The 23,938-nt window shown below is 38.9% G+C and overlaps 1 protein-coding gene across 2 annotated transcripts in view; it reads left to right on the top strand.

The window, feature by feature from the left end:
• RPF2 (ribosome production factor 2 homolog) overlaps positions 1–18,706 on the top strand; it is a 33,028-nt gene extending 14,322 nt beyond the window's left edge. For both annotated transcript variants that reach the window (XM_048492683.1, XM_048492692.1), the window contains exons 7-10: positions 3,172–3,271; positions 10,804–10,906; positions 15,065–15,209; positions 18,284–18,706. In XM_048492683.1, the coding sequence (XP_048348640.1) occupies positions 3,172–3,271; positions 10,804–10,906; positions 15,065–15,209; positions 18,284–18,460 (525 nt within the window). In that variant the 3' untranslated portion in view covers positions 18,461–18,706. The remainder of the gene's footprint in view (positions 1–3,171; positions 3,272–10,803; positions 10,907–15,064; positions 15,210–18,283) is intronic.
• The last annotated feature ends 5,232 nt before the right edge of the window (positions 18,707–23,938 follow it).

The raw sequence follows: 23,938 nt of genomic DNA, 5'->3' as shown, positions 1-23,938 counted from the left end.
TGCAATTGGTCGAGATCACACCCACACAAGATGCCCCACTCCTACAGTAGAAGAAACAACTCTCATTTCTATTAACTGATAAAGATCCAAAAATCACTAGTATGGTAGCTCAGTTTTTTACACTAACACCAAAAATGAAGCTTGCCTAAATGGAGACGTTTCTTTTAAATTTATTCCTTGTATAAGTTATTAATTTTAATTCAAATTTTATCTCAGTCTTTTGTGGATATGAATTTGTATTGTATGCCAATAAAGGTATTTCAGGTTCAAGTTAAAAGTTAATTGCTTTGGTAAATGTTATAACCTGCCTCTTCAAAAGAAAAAAAATGCAGGCATCAAACAGAAATAACCATATTTTCAACAGTACAGTGTTGCATAAACCAAGTATGTTGCTTAAATTCAACTTGGCCCTGATTCAGCAATGCAAGCAGAAAGATTTGCATGATTAGCAGTGCTCTTTCCTGTGTTTACTCAACCATATTTCATTGGAATCTGGTTTTTTTTTTAAGCTTCAGGAGATTGTTAGATGGAATATAGCAGAAGCAGGTTATTAAAACACTGCTAGCCAGGTATGGAAGTTGCTGCAGGATCTTACTGTGAGCTATAGCTTTAGTTCAGCTTGACTATGATCATCAGACTTCTGATTGGCATAATTAGCTGTCTGGTATAGTTAATGAATTTGTGGTTTTTTTGGCTGCTTGCTGCTGCCTCAAGTCATTCATTAGAAATTTTCTTCCATGTATCATTTGAACTAGTGAATAGAAGAACTTCATTGTTGTTTACTGTGGTTCATATGTAAGTGGAATAAAGGATGAACTCCTTGCTCACTTAGTGGCTTTATTTTTTGGCTCCCTTCAGCCGTTGATTCATCCTTAAATGTACAAACATAATGAGGTTTTTAGCAGGGGGTGAGTATCTCAGGGTAATAGATAAGTAAGCATGCACATCTTGGTTGGGTGAATATGCCATTCATTATGGTGCTGAAGTGTCAGCAGCCACACAGCTAATGGGTGTTTGCAGCCTTGTGAATGAGTTACCAGACCATCAGATATGTAAGTCAAGTGAGTGCAACTAAGCAAACAGCCCATAGAACTGAACTTGGCAGACTTTCTCCAGATATCAGCAACCTCATCATAGAAGAAGCTAACTCCAGCCAAAGAGCTAGACATCCCTTGCATATCTATATTAATTGCTGTATTATTGTATGTTGTCTGTGGCCCACTCCGCATGGGCCAGCAACAGTGCCCCAGGAACAGTAAAAACACTGTTCCGGCGGAGCTCTTCACATGGCTGCTGTCTCTGAAACGACGCAGTATTATGCTTCCCTACCACCCAACTGGTGGGGAAACGCTGTTTTTGAAACTCGCTCAATGAGCAAGTTTTTTCAAAAACAGTGTTTTGCACCCTGGTGCCGAGTGAACAGCATTGGGTGGGAGGCGCCTCTTTTAGGCCCCCCCAAACTTACCTTCTCTTCCCTGCACAGTTCTGCAGGGATGAGGGGACATGCCTCCTGCCCTCTGACCCTCCAAGGTGTTGGCATGGCCAGGGGGGCATGTCCCCTCATTCCTGCTGAGCTGCTCAGGGAAGAGAAGGTAAGTTGAGGGGGGACGATGCGCCTCCGCAGTTCGCGGCAACTCCGGGGCCGCCCTCACAGGAGTGTGCAAACTGCCCTGGGGCTGCACCATTATAATTTATACCGGTGTGCAGCTGCTTCCCTGCCCCATGCAGAAAGGGCCTGTATTCTACCATGAACCATATTTTTCAACAACAGAGAGTACTTCTCAATTGATCGGGTTTTAAAAATTATCATCTGTGGCTGTCTATGATGCCCCCACCCTCTTGTTTCCTTACCTGCTGAGCCAGGGATCATCCCAGCAGAGTAGGCAAGAATGCAGGGCCCTCTAGACTAGAGTCTAGGTGTGCCTCAAGCTCCTGCTGCCAGTGCTGCTCATGGTCCCTTCAGAACGTCCCTTTGCCACTTTCATCAGTGACTTCTGTTTTCCCAAGATGCTGGGTGCAATCCCAGAACATTTCAACTTGTTCAGTCTTAAAACATAACCACTTGTATGAGTGGAAACCCAAGCAAATTGACTGTATCCTGTCTTGCATCCTGTTTGGGCCAGTATTGTGAAAGGAATATTTAAGCAACCCTCTTTTAAGTAAACCTTTTATCAAATTATATTGCACCCCCAGAGTGTGCTGTTAGACTAGGGGTGTGCATTTGGCAAATCCAACGTGAAAAAAAGCCAAAAAATACCTTACTGATGTTTTCTGGCATTTTTTGGCCAGAAAAAAATGGCCTTTTAAACTGTAACTAGTAATTTTGATCCCCCAAAATTCATTTTTCCCCAAGATCTTTTTGGGATCACTGGCTACAGCAACAGAAAAGGAAGAAGGCCTCTAAAAAAACCCCGCTTTGGCATATTTGTGCCAAACTTCACAGCGCCTTAAGGTTTAACCCCTCCATCTTTTGCATTATAGCCTATGGGAAATCTTTCCAGGGCTCTGGAGGAGCCATTTTTTAAGGTAGAGGCAGCAAATTTTCAGCATAGCTTTTAGTGACTGTCCTTATCAGAACCCCCAGGTTTGGTAAATATTGGGTTGTTTTTCCTCCATTGGAAACAGTGGCAAATAGATGGGGGCAGCCCCTGTTTGGGGACCCATAAAATTGAACATTTCCCCCCTCTTCCCTCCCCAAACTTTACCAAACTTGGAAGTTTTTCTAAGGAGAGTCAGCAGACACTATGTTGCAAATTTGGTGCTTCTACTTTAAAACAGAGTTCCCCAGAAAGATTCCCCATAGGCTATAAAGATGTTTTTTGTTTGTTTGTTTGGATTCCCCCCCCCCCCCAAAAAAAAAAAAACCCCAACCAAGCTGATATGAGAATTTGGAAATTCCAAAAATGTTCAGGTCCAATATACCCTGAATCCAAATTTTCCTTAATTTGTTTTGCATACTCCAAATTATGACTATATTAGTGTTTTGATTTTTGTACACATTGATGAGAAATGAAAAATAAGTGCTTGGTCCCATGGTATCTCTTGTGCAAACAGAATGGTGTATAATAAAATTCCTGTTCCAGTTTTGCATGGCAGGATCTAACCTGTTTCCTGTTCCCTCCCACCTATCCTATTGTTCTCAAGTATTTTTTTTCAATGTGTTTATAACAGAATAGCAAGTGTTCTGAAGGAACAAAGCCTATGTTGATATTTGCGGGTGATGCATTTGATTTAAGTGAAGACTATCGAAGATTAAAAAGTCTTCTAATTGGTAAGCATCTTTATATATCTACATTTGTAGTGTTCATCTTTCAGTTGACATTTAATTATCTCCAAGAAATACCTGGGACAGCTTCCAGTAAGCATGTAGCCATATAATGTATGTCCCAAGTAAATACCTAGATTTTATTTCTACTTATATACAATTTAAGATACAGAAAGCAGCAAAAGTCAGATTAGAAATACCACTGTAAATCTTCTACAAGCAGACAAATGGAATGTTTATATGTTTTTTATTCCAAAGCCCTTCTAAAAGGTATTATTTTGCTAAAACACCATGTTAGAGTTAGTGGTCTTGTAGTAATGGTTTTTCTGTCTTCTGGTCACTCTGAATTCATAGACATTAACAACTAATGGGAAGGGTTCACGAATACCAGAAGTTCCATTTTCATGTGATGCTAATCTTTTTTCTATTAGCTGCTCTGGAAGATTTTTGTTCCTTTTCCTATTTAGCTGTCTTCTGCTTAGAAGTTATTTACCAATGAGGAAGTGTTTTATGTCTATCCCCAATCAAGAGCTGCTGTTGATTAGATCTTTGTTCAGGGGGTTTTGAATTGTGATCCTGTAGAATCCTCTGCCCTCTGACACCTGACTGTTTAGACCATGTAGTTGGGATGAAAATCTTTTTCTTTAACTTGCTTGTAAAATGTATCTGATAAGAGCTTGAATATATTGTTTTGAAGATGAAAGCCTTAATGGGACACAGGTGTCTTGTTTATTTTGTTTATGTTATTTATAGTCTGGTTTTTTCACAGGAATTCAAGGCAGATTACACATAGTGAGTCAGTACAGTCAACAACATGGAACATTCAGTAACCAACATTTTAGGATTTTAGAAGTCTGGGACCGCTGGAAAGAGCAGAAGTGCAGCATAAGTACTCACATGACACGTTAAGAACACAAAAAGTACATATTAGAATCCTACTTAGAATTAAGGCATACACAGCAGCATAAACTGCAGTCCCTATCCAAGCAAGGTTGTAAAACCACTTTGTGCAGTGCAGGCCTATCACCTGTGCAGAAAAGCCCTCTTGAATAGTTCAGTTTTGCATAGTTTGTGTAAAGCCAGGAGAATGGGAGCCTTCCTGACCTCCTTGGGCAGGCCATTCTACAAGGCAGGGACTACAATGGAGAAAGCACATGTACAGGCAATTGTTGATTTTGCCCATGTGGAGGTTGGCACCATAGAAGCCCTTACTACTTCAGCAAAGCTGTCATGGCAGAGCATAGGGAGAGAGGTGGTCTCACAGATAAGAGGCCATGAAGGCTATTGAATATGATAGCCAATACTGTACGCAGTAACAAACAGACAACCAATGCAGAATGGAGGTAATATACGTGTTCGGTCCAGCTCCAATTATTAGCCAAGCAACAGCATTCTGGACCAGTTGGAGTCTCTAAGTTGATTTTGAGGGGAGACCAACATATAATGCATTACAGTAGTCCAGTCTCAATGTTACTGTGGTGTGGATCCAGGTGACCAGCTTAGCTGTATCAAGATAAGGGGCCATCTTATGTGCTAGGCTGAGTTGGTAGAAAGCCTTATTTGTAGCTGCATTAACTTGCTTCTCCAGTAACAACGCTGGATCCAGTGTGTCCCCATGGCTTTTAAGTGAGTCAGCAAGGGTCGATTGAACTCAATCAAAGAGAAGAACTGTCTTTCAAGACTTCCTCCTTCCCAACCAGCATTACTTCTGTCTTTTGAGGATTTAGTTTCAATGTGTCCACTTATAGCCCATCACCCACTGTAGCCAGGCAGTAATTCTCTGTGTGTGTGTGTGTGTGTGTGTCTGTCTGTCTCCTCTCTCTCGCTCTCGCTCGCTCACTCGCTCTTGGAATAGGGCTGTTTAGTGTGTGGGTTGTTCCATTAAGGGAGCATGGCAGGGCTTGGGGTTGTCAATAAAAATGTCTTCATCAAAATGTAGGTCCTCAAATTGCTAGTTTGAGAACCACTGCTCAATAAGTACCTCTTCCTTTCAAGGACTTCTTTTCTCAGCATGGTTTGTTGCTTATGCCAATTTACTAGGAAGATTTTTGGAAGTCTGGGCAATTCTGCAGGGGATTTATTCCGCTCTCCTGGTTTGCAATTCTGCAGGGAATTTATTCCCCTCTCCTTGATTCCTTGGAAGGGTATATCAAGATAAACTGTATACCTGTACTTCGGTTATGCAGTTATATGTTCAAACTACAAGAGATGGGAACCAAATGACAGGTAGGCTTGGCCAGGCTAGTGGAGGGGGCCTAATTGTCTTACCTCTGCCTTAGATGCAGTCAGATAGAGTGGAAGAAAGCAGTTCTGGAAGGAGATTCAGATGACAACTAGTCATTATTACTTGATCTTAACATATAATGCTGTTGGGGAAATGTAACCTCTTTTCTGATAAATCAGTTCAATATTGACTACAAGTTAACCTCAAGACAGAGAGTTGTTATTGTGAACTAATTACTGTCTTCTATAGGTGTACTGGGTTTTAAGAAAGCCAAATCATAAAAGACAATTTAGATCTTTAGTTTATTTGCACAGACTAATTCTGAAAGTTGTTGTAGAATTTTGTTAATGTTCTGAAGTGCGCACGAAGTGCCTGGCCATTGCCATTCATTTTGGTCAAGAGAACCAATGGTGCTCTTTGAGAAATGAGCAAGAGACCTACTCAAAGAATCTGTGCTGCAGTTTTCCTTCCTGTTAACAATCGCTGGTGGTGACTCTACTACAGGCATCATGTGGGACGTTCATTTTGCAAAGTGAGTTCTAACCGTGCAACCCAATAAGGTCACTGAATGTATAGTAAGTACACAGCAGATGCTGTAATATTGTATTGCACTAAGCAAAATGTGAAGGCAAAACAAATGGTGAAGTATTCAGTTTAGCAGGTAATAATGCATGATGTGCCAGTACTGTCAGATTCACTGGACATTTTTTGTAGCAATAGAGGTACCATGAAACTTTAATGAAAAAATATTTTCTGTTGTGTTTGTCTCTATTTTGGCACTAGGAAGCTTGAAAAGAGTTGATGCCCTCATAAAAACCTCATTCTCCTTTAGCACATGAGGAGAATCAAGTGTCAGATGGATTCTGTTATCAGAGCTTGTTGACAACATTGGTGTTTTTGGTAAACAACTAGGTTTCTGTTGACTTGTGAGCCAAAAACAGAATGTAAAGTTTGAGGGAATCAGGTGACTAGTGAGTGAACATGTCTGGGAAAATGAGGTAATGTGTTGTGTAAGTACAGCAAAATTGGATTGGGCCCCTTTAAATTGTTTTATGTTAAAGCCTAAATGCCTGTTGTAGGTATGTAGTCAGGAAACTTGTAGATGCACAGCATGTGAAATTTAGAAAAAAGGTCAACACTTCCCCTCTTTATTTTTATGCAACATTGCATTCTGGCAGCATACAAGTTGCTATTGCCACTTTTTTGTTTGGTCATATTTTTCTCTTGCTCTGAGTGCATCTTGGCAATATTTCAGTCATTTGTCATATTTTCCTCAATTCCATTTGAATATTAAGATATTGAACCTCTAGTAGATAAATTCTGGAACAGCGTCACTTTTGAGCATTATGGGCTGTGGAGAGAATTTGGACCTGATTCTGAACCTAGATGAAGAAGCTGCCAAATCTCTTCTGCTGTGTTTGCAGATTACTTCCACAACTGGTGTTAACAACAGCCTCTTGTTGTGGGTCAGAAATAGTGCAGTCTGATCAAAGCAACTAATCTGAGCTGACCACCAATTTGTTGTTGATGTTCAAATCAGAACTACTACTTGTGAAACCATAGGCATCAATGGGGATGGAGAGAATGGAACCCTCTCCTGTCAGTAACCTTTTGCATTTGGGACAGTCCATTGTGTGTGCGACTCCCACTCCTTGGATCATAACTATTCTGCGGAAGTAGAAGAGTTTGGATTTATACCCTTCCTTTCTTTCCTGTAAGGAGACTCAAGGCAGCTTACAAACTCTTTTTCTCCCCACAAACTCTTTCTCTCCCCACCATAGATACCTTGTGAGGTAGGTGAGGTTGACAGTCCGGAGAGAACTGTGACTGATCCAAGGTCACCCAACAGACTTCATCTTTAGATGTGGGGAATCAAACCTGGTTCTCAGGAGTGCAGTACGCTGCTCTTAACCACTACACCATCCTGGCTTTCCTACATTCTATGTTTTTAAAGATACCTTAAAGCATCTCTTTAGAATTGGGGTGTTAAAGCCTCTTATCTTCAAACGCTAGCATTTTCTGAGTATAGGTGTGAAGTTTGATCAGTTTGCTCAAGGGTTTTATCTAAAATGCTATTTACTTGTGGTTAGCTTTTACATTTTAGAAAGTAAAGCAGGACGTTCTAAAGCTGACCAATGGCTGTCTGTGTAAGAGTGGGAAGTGGTGGGAAAACAAAAGGGATATTTGGGGTGGAGCTGGTGATATTGTGCTCCCTGTGTGTATTTAAACCTAACAGAGATTATGTTGGGAGAAAGAGGTGGAACAAAGCCATTTTAGTATCCAATCTCATTAAACATAGGAACATGCCACTTCTAAAACCATGTAGAATCTCCACCACAGTATAAGAAAATTTGGCACTCAAATGTCATGAAAATATTTTCTTCTGCATTCTCCAATTAGAAATTCAGTAATCTAGAAGAAGTGTTCAGACATATTACATTGATAAGCAGCATTTTTGCCCTTCATGTTTCTGGCTCTCTTCTAAATTGTTGCTGCCTGTAGAAACTTGCTTTGGCTGAAATGTTGAGGAAAGGATGCTAAGAAAAATATAGTTGACTCGGTAATCTTAAAATGAAACCAGAAGAGAACTGGACCTGGTGTGTTAATTTTGTATGGTGTCCAGTGCTTTCCTTGTTTTTATTAACATGACTTACATCCTGGTTCAAGGCCACATTCTTTCCATGTTCTCAACACATCAGTTCAACCTTGTGAATATTTTTCACCTTTAAGCTGAATTACAGATCTGGTATGCCACAAGAATCAGAATTAACTAGTATCAAAAGCTGGTGTTTTCTCCCTGAAAGCATCATGGTCCAGTTCACAAACTAAACAATATTGCATATTAGTACTTATTTAGCTTTCTTTGAAGTCTTGTTTGCATGATTAGGGCTTGTTCTGACTCAGAAGATATGGATTCAGAGTACAGGTAGCAAATATTATTTTGATATCTCTGTACTCAAGAGAGTTCTCATTACAGTTTGCCTGTCTATCTTTGACATACCTTGAAAATAGGTGTAGGAGTTGCGCAGGTGTTCTTCAGTGCCAGAGGCATTGTGTCATGTACTTTTTCTGTGCCAAGTATAGTCTCAGTTACTATAAACCGATACTAAAGCATTACTAGTCCAGTACTGGAATCAAGGCTGCAGTTGTTAGAAGAGAAAGTCCAATTTTATTGTTTATAGTACAGAAATAAGATTATGCAGAAATAGTATCTGGAATCTTTGACCTTTGAAACAGATTCCTGATACCATGAATAATGTTTCATGTTTCAAAACTTCTGGGTAGCGTGAACAAAAGAAATCAATGCTGAAAGGTTACCATCTGCTTATCGTAGCTGCTGTCTCAGCATCTGCTTATCTTAAACTTCAGTGGTAACAAGAAGTAGCTATTTCATTTTAATGCCAGTTTCCAAGTTTGGTCATTGAGACCAGAGAATCTTGGATATTTTTCCAGTTTTTTTGTGTAACTGAAATCCAGTTATTATACTGCCTTTTGTGAGATTGTAATTTTTTTTACAGTTATAATTTGGGAGTGCAAAGAAACAGGAATTAATTCCACACTTTACGTGTAGACTTTGAAGAAGTACATGTTTTCCATAGCTTGATTTTAATGGCAGAATGCACATCCTGCTTTTCTAATCTGACTGTTGTCAACAGTCTATCAAAGGCAGGAGTAGAAAAGTTCAGGTGATGCTAATTTAGTGTAATGCATGACCTTTTGTTGTCGAACCATCAAGTGATATAGTCACAATTTGCTATTCTTTTGTGGATAATGAACATAAAGAGAACCCTGTAGGATCTTAAACAATATTGGGGTTTTTTTCTATGTTAATGTGTTATATGAAAAATTTAATAAACATTATTTTAAAAAAAAGAGAACCCTGTAGGATCATGGCAAGGGTCAATCTAATCTAGCATCCCATTACCAAAGATACCATTGAAGGAACCTCAAAAGACATAGAAACCAAAGTCTTCCTGTTGCACTCCTTCCCAGCAGTTAGATATGTGGAAGTTCTCTTTAGCCACGTGGAAGTTCTAAATGTGGAAGTTCCCTTTAGCCATGATTACTAATAGCTGTTGATGTACTTAGTGGTGGTGAAAAGTGCCATCAGGTCACAGCTGACTTATAGCAACCACCTCCCTTTGGGTTTTTGAGGCGAGAGATTTCAGAAATGGTTTGCCATTGCCTGCCTCTGTGTAAGCTAAGACTGTTCTGAGAAAACTGTGACTGGTCCAAAGTCACCCAACAGGCTTCAGTAATTGAACCATTTTCTCCATATTAGAGTCTGCTGCTCATAACCACTGCATCATGCTAGCTCCCCTTCAATCAGTTTGTGTAATCCGAATACATAATTCACTAAGGGTTGGAATGAGTTGATGACTCACTCCTAACCAATTGCCACACAGGACTCAGTTCCAGCCATGCCATGTGTGGAACTAAGTCTTGTGTGGTGATTGGCCCACCACATCCCTGGCAGCCCAGTCAGTCCCCTGCCTGCCCTCCCAACACAAACATCCAAACCAGGCCCAGCGGGGCAATAGCAGAAAGCCATACACTGCCTCGCCAGCCCTGGCACCACCCTCCCAATTCCCCACTGTCCCTCCCACCACCCCAAACAACAAGCTCGCCTACTTACCAACAGCAGGAATCATCAGCAGGTAGGAAGCATGCCAGCAGGGGGGAGGGCTGGTAAAGCAGCAGTAAAGCCCATTTTGGGGGGAAACGCTTGCTCACCTCCGCTTTCTAGAGCCATTGGCATTTTCCCCCACAGTGGACTTTACTGCTAGTATCCCACAAATCCCTTCAAGACTACTTGTTATCAGTACATTGTGTGGCAGTGAGTGGAAAGAAGCACTTTGTTTTGCCCTGTCTTCTGCTGATCAACTTCATTCGGTACCTTAGGAAAAGAAGAAAACATTATCTTCCTGTTTTTCCATATCATGCATACTTGTAACCTCTTTAAATGTCCCCTTAGTAATTTTTTTACCTAAACTGCAGCCAACCGTTTCTGGCCACCAGCAAGACTTGGTTTCCTTACTTCCTGAGCCACATGAGTCATTTGTATCCTGTTTGTGTCCGTTGCCCAATGAGAGTTCTTTGATAATAACCCTCCCTCTAACCAGTTACACTTATAGTGTAACTCAACACACTCGGGTGTCTTTTTAAGGAGGCCTTCTCCACTTCCCTATGTAGGCAACAGCATTTTAAGTGTGCTTCTTTTGAGGTAAAGGGAACTATTTCTGTGTTTAAAAATCTAAGCTGCTTTGTCAAAGTTGTCATCTAGAAACGATGCTTGCTCTTCTTCCCCTTTTAGATTTCTTCAGAGGCCCTACTGTGACCAGCGTACGCCTGGCAGGTTTAGAACACGTTCTTCACTTCACAGCTGTGGATGAAAAAATCTGTATGAGAAGTTATAAGTAAGTCTTCTGCTGTCTGCTTGGGACAACCTTTGGAAATGTTTGTTTCCAGCCACACTGTGCAGTTGTTATATGCTTGGTGGTATAAAATGCTGTCAAGTCACAACTGACTTATAGTGACCCTTAGGCTTTTTTAGGCAAGAGAAGTTTGAGGTGGTTTGCCATTGCCTGCCTCAATGTGGGCTAAGAGAGTTCTAAGAGAGGTGTGACTAGCCCAAGGTCACCCAGCAGGCTTCATGTGGAGGAGTGGGAAATCAAACCGAGTTCTCCAGATTAAAGGAGCAGCAGTGTCGTAGGAGGTTAAGAGCTCATGTATCTAATCTGGAGGAACCAGGTTTGATTCCCAGCTCTGCCGCCTGAGCTGTGGAGGCTTATCTGGGGAATTCAGATTAGCCTGTACACTCCCACACCCCCCCGCTGGGTGACCTTGGGCTAGTCACAGCTTCTCGGAGCTCTCTCAGCCCCACCTACCTCCCAGGGTGTTTGTTGTGAGGGGGGAAGGGCAAGGAGATTGTAAGCCCCTTTGAGTCTCCTGCAGGAGAGAAAGGGGGGATATAAATCCAAACTCTTCTTCTTCTTCTAAAGTTAGTCACTCTTAACTGCTACACCATGTTGGCTCTTGTAAGAGGTAATATGCTTACTAAGGATTAAATTAAAAGTGCTTTTATAGAACCAGATTAATGTATGTTATGGGATCTAGCCATTAAAGAATAACTCCACAAACAAGCAGTTATGTACGTAACTAAAGTGAAGTCTTGCAGTAGCCCATGTCTGATACCTAGTTCATAACTTCTTTGGATTTAGAAACAGTATCCATAGTTTATAATTTAAATTGTAACATCTGTCAGCATACTCAGTCTCTTCAATGTTAAGGTTATCTGTATTGTTAGAAAACCAAAGCCTTTATATATTTTTGTCAGTAATTTTGGTGGTTGGGAAACAACTGTTTTAAAGTTTATGATTTTGAAATGAAACTAGAACAGATACTATGAATTTCTGCAATTCTGTTAGTTTGCATGTTACAAAGATGCATTAAATGTGTGACTGTAATTTGATGGAAGATAGTTTAAATGGTTTTCTGTTTAAGATACATTATAGTCCAAAGGTTATTCATCATGAAATATGGGTTAATTTTTTAATTATGTAGCATGAGGCTGTATATTCATACAATGTTTATATTTTTGGTAAATTATTTCTATTAATTCATTTATAATGTCATGCTATTCCAGAGATTTTTTTCTAAGATTGCACAGTTTTTCCATTTAGAAGTTATTGTCACACATGCTTGGATTTGAAGTTCTCAAAACTGAATTTGTGTCTGCAGAGATAACATGCCTCTTCTTCACAGTAATAATGTTATAAAATAAACACACAGAGTTGCAAAAAAGACCTTAATACCATTGTTCGTTTGCAAATCTATGCATACAGAATCAACCCCTCTTAAGTGCTAAGTTTCATGAAGGCCAATTATTAGAAGGCCAATTATTAGAAGATTGTTTCATGAAGGCCAATTATTAGAAGATTGGTTCGAGTGGAATAGATTTGCCCAAAGAGCGAAGTGTGAGTGGGGAGGGGCAAGCAGTAAAAATGAAAGTGAAACCTTTAGAGCAGAATATTCCACAAATCCTGAGATCTTTGTATGTATAGACTGCAGTTTGTTATGTTATTCTCTCTCTGAAGGAGAAAATCTATAATGGCAGCAGGCCATAAAGGAGACTAAGTTTGGGAAAAATTTAATCAAGTTCCTCTAACTATGGGTCAGGCAGGCATTATTCTAAAAATGGAAGCATCTAGTTATAAATATTAAGATTATACCAGCAAGAAAGAGTTTTTATGTAGAAAACCATAATTTAATCAAGACTTGCTGACTATTGATTTAAATCGATTTGATTTAAATCAAATCCATCCTGCTTTGTACTGAAGGAAGAACTTCACAACAATCCTTCACTGTATCTTGGCTTTATTTAATATGTGTAGTAAAATCAGCACAACATCCATCTCTACCTCTCAGAAGTGGCATGAGATTCTTTCAGAGGAAAGGATAAGGGTACTAATGAAGGATGCTCAATAATACTTATTAAAAAATCTTCATAATACTATTAATTCAACAAAACAAGAGCTTCTTATATCCTAACTGAAATATAATGGGTTGCAGAAACCTTGGCAGGTTTAATGCTAATCTGAATGTTCAGGTAAAGCATGTGTCCAGCCTTCTTAGAATGGGGTCACTTCAGAATTCAAGTACTGAATTGCAATAGGGCAGGTTCAGTCCCATGCACAAGAATCTCAGCTCAAATAAATAGCAATTTCGATTTCGATTTCGAATACCTTTAATGGCATATAGATTGTTTAAGATTAGCTTAGCAAGATAATAACAGCCTTTACAACTTTACAATTTCTGACGAGTTAAAATAACACCATTTAAAAATTTAGCCACCGCTTCCAACAGCTCGTAGTTGTGGCTGTTTAAAAGATATATAACCTTCTGTTTATCTGTAATGCCTTCACTTCCATGCAGGAAGGGGATTATGTGCTTCTTCCTACCTATCTCATAAAAGGGACAATCCAACAGCATATGAGATACTGTTTCCACAGAACCCATGCCACACGGGCATTTCCTTTCTTTATGTGGGATTCCAAGGTGGCGTCCAAGGCTAAAGGAAGAAGGCAGGGCATTACACCTAGCTAAGGTGATTGCTCTCACTGACCACGAGGGCCTCAACCAGGAGATATTGCTAGGCTTAATTAGTCTATCCATAGGTATTCCCAGAGAGATCGGGGAACAGGTTTTATTAACTTCCTCTAGCATCTGTTGAAACTCTCTGTCAAAAGTCTCTTCTTGATAGCCCCATAGACCTCCTGCTCTGTTAGCATTAGCAGGTCCCTCCAAGGAAAAAATGCTCCAACTCATTAAGTTTGAAAGCTTCTGATTTTAACCCACCACTGGGTTGTGTGTGGAGGATGGAGCCATCCCCTGGGATGTATAGTCCAGTTCATCTCGATTAAAACAAATCCTGGCCCAAAACTTGAGATGTAATGCACTTTTAGGCCAGAGTTTCCAGCGATGCCACCTTGTTTCTAAGCACAGGGCCGCATAGGGAACAGAGATGGGGGGCAAGCCAAGGATTTTATACAGAAAGTATGGCTGGACCCTTTCAACCTCTCTGCTCCATGCCCCTATCCAGGTGGGGGGCCCATAAAGGATTTGTTGACCTACACTTTGGCATTAAAATGCTCTCAACGCTGCAGGGATGTATCCTCGGCCTTTCCCATAGAGGAAGCGATATATGGCTGAAGGCACTGGCAATTTAAGCGGTATGGAGATGGCCCGATTCCTATGTAGTGTCCAGGGGAGGCCCTATATGATGGTGGTAGGTAAGCCCTAGGGTATTTATATGACTGCACCTTGCTTTCTGAAACTACTGTGGCCTATCCGCCAATGGTGGTGGCTTTCCATTTTATGGGTAAATAACACAATTTTGGATTTATCTAAGTTAAGTTGCAAATGGTTGAGTGTGCAGTATTCTATACTAACACTCTAAAAGCTCTCCTTAGTCCCGGGACTTCGTGAGATGGAAAGTACAACTGCGTCATCAGCAAAACAGAAGCAGGGAGTATGGAAGTTGAGTCCAGAGTTGGACTAATGTACTTGGGCCTCACTTAGTGTGGAAGCTAGATCGATTAATAAAGAGCTTAAAGAGTGTAGGAGCCAATATCAACCTTGTTTTACCCCTTTAGTAACTTGAATTTTTGGGGTTAACAATCCCTCCATGTTACATCTCAATGCGTGTAAATAGGGTGTTTGTGTGCAGGATCTTAATTAATTCAAGCAACCTTGGCTCTACACCTTGGCTGCTGAGTTTCTTCCAGAGAATCTCTCTATTAACAGAATCAAATATTTGTGGAGAGATCGATAAAAGGCTGCATACAAAGGGGCTCTTTTTCCTCTTATATTTAGTTATCAAGCAAATCTTAACACCAGGCAGTGGTCGAGGGTTGACTTACCCCTTTGGAATCCAATTTGTTCCTTCCCTATGACATTTTTATCAACAATCCAATCAGTTAATTTCCCAAGGAGGTATTTGGCATAAAGTTTTCCCAAGACCGAGAGAAGACTGATTGGTAATAGCAATTTATTTTTTTACCCTTTTGTTTTAGAGTATTATTGAAGAAGTCTGGTTGCAAAATACCAAGGATTGAACTTGAAGATATGGGACCATCACTAGATTTGGTAATAAGGAGGACACATTTGGCTTCAGATGATCTTTATAAGTTGTCGCTAAAGCAGCCTAAAGCTCTCAAGGTATGTAGGCAAATTTTTGAACTTGTGGAAAACTTTTTCAACAAATACATGTAAGTAGTTTGTCTTCTAAATCTGTTGTTAATATGAACAGTAATGGAATATTTGACAAATGTTGTTATGCACTACTTGTGAATTTCCCTTTCTCCATTAATGTAAGCTGTATCCCATTTTTCCTAGTATTATATTCTATCAGATGGCAAGACATAAGTCAAAACAAGAAAGAGTTGGACCCTAGAAATTTATCCAATAACAGTAGAGCCTTTCTTCTATACAAAATGACATTTTCCACTAGAGCAGAGATCCTTATATTGGAGTTCTGCCATTAGTGGAATGGTTTTATAGAATTCATCCCAAAGTGTCTTACAGAATCTTAAAGTGCAACCAGTTTATAGTGGGGATGTGTGATGGGAGTTGGCTCATAAAACTTGTAAAAGAAAAAAACACTCCACCAAAATAACTGAAAAGCCTAAAAAGTTGAAAGTGAAGACAACAAAAATGGAAAATGAAAGGAATTTGTTTAATGTGCAATTACTGATAATTTTTTTAAAAGGCCCTGAAGATAAGACTTAATTGAAATAATTGCTGAGATAAAAACCACATCATATGAAGTTGATGAAAAATTCATTTTATAATAAACCACGTTTCAGTCACATGAGACTTTGGTGGTTACCAGTATACAAGCTTAAAACCCACATCCTAATAGTATACATTATAATATATTTTGGGAGGCCTGACCAGGTGCTTGTTCATTTTCAGGCTTAGATTTCAAAAACTGATGGGTCTTATATTTCAAAATTGACATGTATGTAGTGCAGTGTTTTTGTAAATCCCGGTACAGGTTTTATAATTCTTACAGGATGGGTCCTCATCAACCAGATGACTATGACACCCAGGGTCATGGTTAATTATCAATTGGTGCACACTAAATAAGTGTATTACCGTATATACTCGTGTATAAGTTGACCCGCATATGTCGAGGCACCTAATTTTACCACAAAAAACTGGGAAAACTTATTGACTCGCGTATAAGTCGAGGGTGGGAAATGCAGCAGCTACTGGTAAATTTCCAAAATAAAAATAGATACCAATAAAATGGCATTAATTGAGGCATCAGTAGGTTAAATGTTTTTGAATATTTATTTCAAAGAAAAACAGTAAACTAGCTCTGTAAGTGGAAAAGAGGGTCAACAAAAACAATATGGTCTCAACAATAACTTTAAAAGTACAAAAACCTTAGCTCAACCAGCAACCAAGCTAAAACACAAGAGTTAAAATCCTTCAAAACTGGATTTTTTGGTCAGGGGAGGAATGTTTATGTTAGCAGTACCAACATTTCAGAGTATCTTTAGGAGACCCTCCTGATGATACCACCCAGGTTTGGTGAAGTTTGGGTTCAGGGGGTCAAAAGTTGTGGACCCTCAAAATGTAGCCCCATCTACTATTAGCTCCCATTGGAAACAATGGGGGATAGGGGCACCCCCTTTGGGGGTCCATAACTTTGGACCCCCTGAACCAAACTTTACCAAACTTGGGTGGTATCATCAGGAGAGTCTCTTGAAAAATCCCTGAAATTTTGGTGCTGCTAAAAACTACACCCCCTGGTGGCCGACAAAATAAAAACCCTAAAATATTTTTTTAAAATACACCTGACTCACATATAAGTCGAAGGGGGGCTTTTTCAGCACAAAAAATGTGCTGAAAAATTCGACATATGCGAGTATATACGGTACTTTTATTTTCCATTTTTGTTATCTTTACATCAGCCCCTTAAATTCATCAAAACTTACGCCATGACAGTCTTGAAGCTGTTTTGGGCTGCAATATTCAGTCATCTCACTGGATAGTAAGGATATGTAGAATTTGTGTAGTATTGATGAGTTTGAGATCTCTTGCATACTGCTGTGGTCATTGCTGTTTATTGCATTACATTCATTGTGATGAAGTAAAGAGGGGTTATGAGAAGTTTAGTGTAAAAGATCACTGCTTCTGCGATCTGAGATAGACCTTGATGGGACTTCAATTCCGTTTTCTAAGACTGTTACATGAATTGGTGGTTTGCAACCAAGTAAATAATTTGGGGGGATTTTAGTGTAAGCGAGAGGTGGGTAAAGAGAGACTGTTTACCAATGTATACCAGGATCCTGCTACAGGAGCTTAGGCCCTTAACTAACAAGAACAACTTTTATATGAGAAGTTTTTATTTAGAAAAATAAAACTATTATCAGACAAGAAGGTTGCATTTCTAAGGAGTCTAAGAAATTAAAGAGTGTAATAGGGTTTACAAAGTAAATGAATATGTTGAGTGATATATTACCTGTCCAGAAGATCAAGAAGCAAAGAGCAACACACGACCAGTGTGCATTGACTAGGAGAGGAAGAATGTGTCAGGAGTACGGATGAGAGCACATATATGTGTGTGCCAGGTGCATCCTGCTTTATAGGAAAAATATTTCTAAGGCAATGCTGATGAACTGAATTCTCATGAGAACAATGGATATATCTGATTAAATAGAAAGTGCTGCAAGTTCTCAGGAAATTCTGGATTGTATCATCCATCCTTCATAAAAAGACACATTAAGCAGCTGTGTGTGAATCTTTTCCTGAGAAAGGATTTTTAGGTCTGGAAATATACTGATACGTCTTAATTGAGGGATGGGTGTTGCTGGGATATATTAAAAATCATATTAAAGGGAAATATTTTTATAAGAAGAAAATACCATAAATACTGATGGGAGTAGCAGTGCATAGTAGGAGACCCATTGATGTATAGCTTGTATAGTAGGGGTGATGAGGATAGTGTTTGTACCAACCCACCTTAGTCACCAGGTGTCTACTGTCTGAATTCTGCTTTTTCTCTCTGCTATTGCCATGTTGGATCATATATATATCTGGAAAGGGGTGTTATCATTTTTAGAACAGCCCTTAGGATCATGGGAGTAGTCTGACCACTGGCAGAACTAATATGAATTTTACATGGAGCTGCTTTTAAACTGCAATTAACATTGAAATTGGTATTTGTACAATATTCCTGGCCATTACAGCCTAGGAAAATGAATGCTTTTTTATACCACTAGCCAAAGAAGAAGAAAAATATCTCCCATGATGCATTTGGGACAAAATATGGACGGATACATATGCAGAAACAAAATTTGGATAAACTGCAGACTAGAAAAATGAAAGGCTTGAAGAAAAGGCCAGCTGAAATGAAGACTGGAAATGAATACTGTCCAAAGAAAGCAAAGTTGGGATGATAAACTGGAACTGGATGGCATAAATTACTCTGATGCTGTTCGGAGTTTTAAACATCATGTATGCCTGACATTAACTTCATTAGTTGTTTTAAACAACTTTGTTGTGAGAACTACCTATTTTGAATGTAGAAGCATCCCTGGTCCTTGTGCTCATTTAAGCTTTTAAAAGATTATTGTCACCAAAAATACAAAAATACATTTGTATGAGTAATAAAAAAATTAATGTATGAGATGTCCTTCTCTTTTTTTGAAAAAACAATAATCCTCTATTTAGTATGTGTATACGTACTTTGAACAAGTATTCCTGCAGGTTGTTTAGGGGATCAGGACTTCTGAGTGCTTGGGATAAGATTGTAATATTGAATTTACAGATTATGTGGGAATAAGGAATTTCAGAGTGTTTTGGCCTTCAGTCACAACTTGACTTTGCACTCTGTGCTCCTTAAATAACCAAGATAGAAAAGGTATGGGAAAGTGCCACAGATGGATTCCTGTTGCAAGTCTTATGTGCTGTTAACTGTTTTGTATTTCAAGGAAGTTGAGTGGTGCTGTTAATGAGAGCTGGTTTTAATACATTTAATCCTGTCACCATAATTATATTTGCACTGTGGGCTTTTTTCATGGGGTTCTTTCATCAGTTTTGGTCCCATACTGCTTCAGTTTGTGCCCTGACATCCACATACATTCCTAAGCTTTTAGTTTTCACTCCCCCCCCCCCCTTCTTTTCCCAGTTCCGTTGAGACCACTCTTATCGCAGTCATTTTCTGGAAGCTGATTGTGAATCTGCTTCTTCCCACTGTATAACGTTTCTATCAATTTTCTTTGTCCCACCTACCTCCAGCCCACTTTTCAATCATTAGAGTCTTGCCATCATTAAACCACTCCCTCTCTTCCCCCTCCATTGAATAATTTCACATTTTAAAAACTGCCCCTAAAATATCAATATAATGTTGTTGTACTGTAATGATAAAGCAAGTTATCTGTATTTCCAGTTTTCAACTTCTTAAAAATTAAGTCTTTAACTCCTTCCCCTTATTTGTCCATTAGACTGTACACATTTTTTCATTTAAATGAAAGCTAGGAGTTCAGAGAACCTGCTTATACTATTATTACAACATCATTATATTGATTTTTAGGACCTTTTAAAAATAGGGGGAGTGCTATGACACCACAGATAACACTAAAGACAACAGCACTCTCCTTTGAAAATCTTCAATTACGGTAAGCCATGTGCGGAACAAAATAAATAGATTCAACAACTGTAAAAATGCACCGGGGGGCGGCAGAAGGGGAGATGTGGAAGACCCCTGCCCACAATGATTTCAATTCTTGTGGATTGAATCCCATGAAGATCAGTAGTAACTCCAGTCTGCAGAAAAGGTCTCAGAGTTTACATAGTAAATGGACTTATGACAAAGCAAATTGTTTCTTTATCATTCATGTGTGAGAAATCCTGGATCTAGGTCCATTATGAGTTTAGTAAAGCAGAAAATGTAGCAGAATTTGAAAAAAGGATGACACAGTTATATGAATGATACAAATAAAAGTAGTCAGGACTCAGAATAACTTAGCTGAGGAAATCAATGGTATAAAATGTGTGGACCATCTTGCGAAAGGTCCAGCATCTTATTAAAATCCTTATTAAACAGTGGTCCTTGCTTAAACATCCTGCCTGCTGCTCTGTAGAAACAAACCACCTCAGAAATTTAATGTGAACAAAACAGTTTGATGTGAACATTTAATTCTAGTTTTTGTTCACCTAGATTTATATTACAATAAATATTTACAAATGGAATTAGTTTTCTCTAATCTAAAAAACATTTTCAGAAAAAAGGGATGCGATGCTATACACTTACCGGGCATAATTTGAACTACACTGATAATTCAGCTTGAGGTTTACTGTTGTAATCATGGAAGAAATCAAATATCAATCATCCATTGTTTTGATTAATTCTCAGTTTATTTGTGGAACTATCCATCTGAGTAAAACAGTGGGCAGATGAAGTATATGTATATTGTAGCGGCTCTTTGCCTTTTAAAATGGAAAGTTAAATAACTGAATTCATTATAACTGGGGACCTATGAAGAATTTCTGGAGGGGGGAAAGGAAGGGAATTTCCCCCTACCTCTGCGTGGCTCATGACTTTGGGGCTCACAAGGTCTCCTGGGAAGTGTAGTTCCCACCAGGCCATTTTCAGCCTGAAGGGAACAGGCCGCTTCTTCAGCCTGCACTGTTTCACTAAGGTAAGTGTGTGTGTGTGTGGCAGGTAGGGTGCACTTAGCAAGAGTGTCAAGGGGGGGGCAATTTGCCCTCTCGCAAGACAGCTCCGGTGCAACGGTAGCTCCTCTGAGTCTACAGATAAAATTAGGGTATTTGGAAGATAGTTTGAAAACTTTAGAACATGACTGAAGATGGAAATGAATCACATATAGCACATGGAAATGGATCACATATAATGGATCACCCTGAGTCCTTCGGGGAAGGGCGGTTTAAAACTTCAAACTATAAATAAATAAGTTAAAACTTATTTATTTAGTACATTTTTGTTGTCTTCCTTGAACAAGTTACAGGTGGCACACATAGTTTTCTCTTCCTCCATTTTATCCTCATAGCATGTGATTTAGGTTAGGTTTAGAATATCTCACCCAGGCAACCCAATCCAAGGGGGTGGGGGTGGGGGTGTGCACGGGCGCTTTTGGTGCTGTCTGAAAGTTACAATAACTAGATACTCTGAAATCAAACATGTGAATGTACACATACAATTGTACAACTGTAATCAAATTACTTTAATAAATATAACTGTAAAGCTCTATTACTGCTGATGTTCTCTGGAAATAAGATAGAAAATGAGTCCTGTAAAGTGTCCAGTTATTTGCGTATGGCAATGAACATGCTTTCATGTTTTATAGCTCTAAGATAGTCCCTGTTTTTGGACAGCTTTTGCTGCACAATGTTTCAGTCTATGGAGACAAGGGCACTTGGGCAAGAGTCAGAACAATACAGTTACTGAGTCTTCTGATGATTTCTCAAAGTTTCCACATGATTTTTTGAACTAGGAAGAAATAACTAATCTTAAATTAATGTGTTTTGTGTACTATCTGAAAATGTTGACAACAGCTTTCTGAAAATAAAGAATTTTAAGATAGATTCCACATCCAAAACAGTTCTAATAGAAACTGATAGAATTGTTTACAGAAAACAGTAATTAAAATTCAATTATCCTAAGCAAAATCAAATACTTCAAATACATGGCATATAAAGCATGAAGAACTTCTGGTCTGTGACACAAAGAGAACAGTGTTAAATGCATCTACTCAGATTCCTACTCAAGTCTATTCAATGGGGCTTACTGTCATATAAGTGTTCTTAGGATGGTACTGAAAGGGATTATTGCAGCCATTACTTTTGCTGGAAAACATTCTCATCTGGATTTTTCATATAAAAATCCATGGCTGAATGGGCCACTGGGCAAGAGATCAGATGACTGAATTGGAATCTGTAGTGGGTTATCCAATTAGACTAAGCATAATTTGCATGCTTATTCTCAACTTTTTGCTCAGAGAATGTCAGCATAATCTTTTGAGTCATAGCAGAAACCTTTGGAGTAATAGCAGCATAGCATCCAAGTTGTTTTTTTAGTGAGCCATAAAAACAAAACAAGAAAACAACAATGTGCTGCAGTGGCAAGGTGCAGAATGATGTTAGTTAATCCTTAATAAAACAATAACTTGACTTCAAAGTACTATATGACCAGTTCTACACGTAACATGGAACTTTGAACTCAAACAGTAGCACCCTGATCACGTGGCAAACCTATTTGAAACCAAGGCAAATTTCAAATGCCAATTTGCAATAGGGTATACAAGGGTTTACTATTTAAAGGAAAATATATTTTAAAGTAAAAAACCTGGGTGCATCTAATATAGCTGTTTAACAGGATCTGAGAAGCAACTACAATAAGATTTTTTTAAAAGCTTTATTGTTATGCTTAACTTTCTCTAGGTACAAAATTTATGAACTATGTCATAAATGTCATTCTTTGGTACAAAGTACATCAACAGATTTTTATGTTATACCAAACAATATTAAGACTATTTTTACTGCACCAGTTCTAGTTACTTAAGACTCTTGAAAACTTTCAATACTGCAACACAAGTATTTAAGCAAAACAAACAAATAAGTAGGTACTGCTCTGTCATGTTCACATGACATGCTCTGTCATGTTCACATTTGGGACTTGGACAATATATACCCCACTAAACATTATTTTCTAATACATTCTACAGCAAATGTTTTGTTTGTATGGTTTGCAAGAGGAAGTTATGTTGTACACCGCTCAGAGACCTCCAGGGGTAGAGCGGTATATAAAACCCACAAATAAACCAACCAACCAACCAACCAACCAACCAACCAACCAACCAACCAACCAACCCATCCTGCCATTCCTGTAGCAGGTCTAAGCATGACTGTGTAATACATCTAACTTCTACTATCTTTCTTCTCCACTGTAAATGTTTTTTAAAAATACACCAGGTTGCTTCTTGGCAGTCAAGCCAGTGATTGTGTATTTGCTCATTTTGCTAGAGAGACACAGAAAACAATTTCAATTGGGGAATAGCTCCAGATCTACTGGCAGAAGGCAGTTCATTGATTTTCCCACTCTCCCTACCCCTAGGCTTATGCAAAAGTAAAAAAGAGATCTGCTAACATGTTACCAGAAGACAATAAAAAGGGAAGGATTGAAACATTTATAATACACATGTACAGAAGATCCCAAATGAGAGTGTCCATCTTTTGAAGTATGCAAAAACAATATGCAAAGGATCATAAAGTTGAAAACAGATTACGGTTGGACTGTACCTGAGTTCACCCTGTTATGTATGGTTTTCAGTGCTGGATAGTACATATACTCTTGATCCTGCTTGAAGTATATTGCAAGCTCTGTTTTTGCTTCCAAATAACTACTGTGATACTGGACACTTTCAAAAATTTCCCTGGAGTATTAACCTAAATCTTGAAGTAAAATTCCATCCCTAACCCCCCCGCCCCCAAAGCAGGGTGCTAATTTTAATAGCCATTAGCTCCTTCACTCTCGTATGCGTATAAGTGTTTTTCATATACGCTGATTGAAGGAAATGCTTCCCAATGCAGACCTTGATTCTAAAAATAAGGAAGTAACTCAAGGAAGTCTACATTATGCAATCTGCAATGAACATATGGTACAAATTACAGAAGACATTAGCAGAAGTAAAACAAAGAGATCCTGGGATTTGGTAGAAAGTAGGAAAGAAGTTAAAAAGAAATACCACGAAGACTGCTGACTGGCCAAAAATCTTATGTTCCCACTGTCCCTAATTAACAGGGTCACATTTGGTTTTTGTCCTGTTTTGTCATTTGGAGATATGGTTGTAAAATCTGCTTAGTGTAAATTGCTACAGTCACAATAATCAAATATTTAATTCTTTCCTCTAGATTGC

The sequence above is a fragment of the Sphaerodactylus townsendi genome, linkage group LG01 (genome assembly GCF_021028975.2).
Source record: "Sphaerodactylus townsendi isolate TG3544 linkage group LG01, MPM_Stown_v2.3, whole genome shotgun sequence".
Taxonomy (NCBI): domain Eukaryota; kingdom Metazoa; phylum Chordata; class Lepidosauria; order Squamata; family Sphaerodactylidae; genus Sphaerodactylus; species Sphaerodactylus townsendi.
Note: the sequence above shows the minus strand (reverse complement) of the source record. Positions and strands in the feature narration are given on the sequence as shown.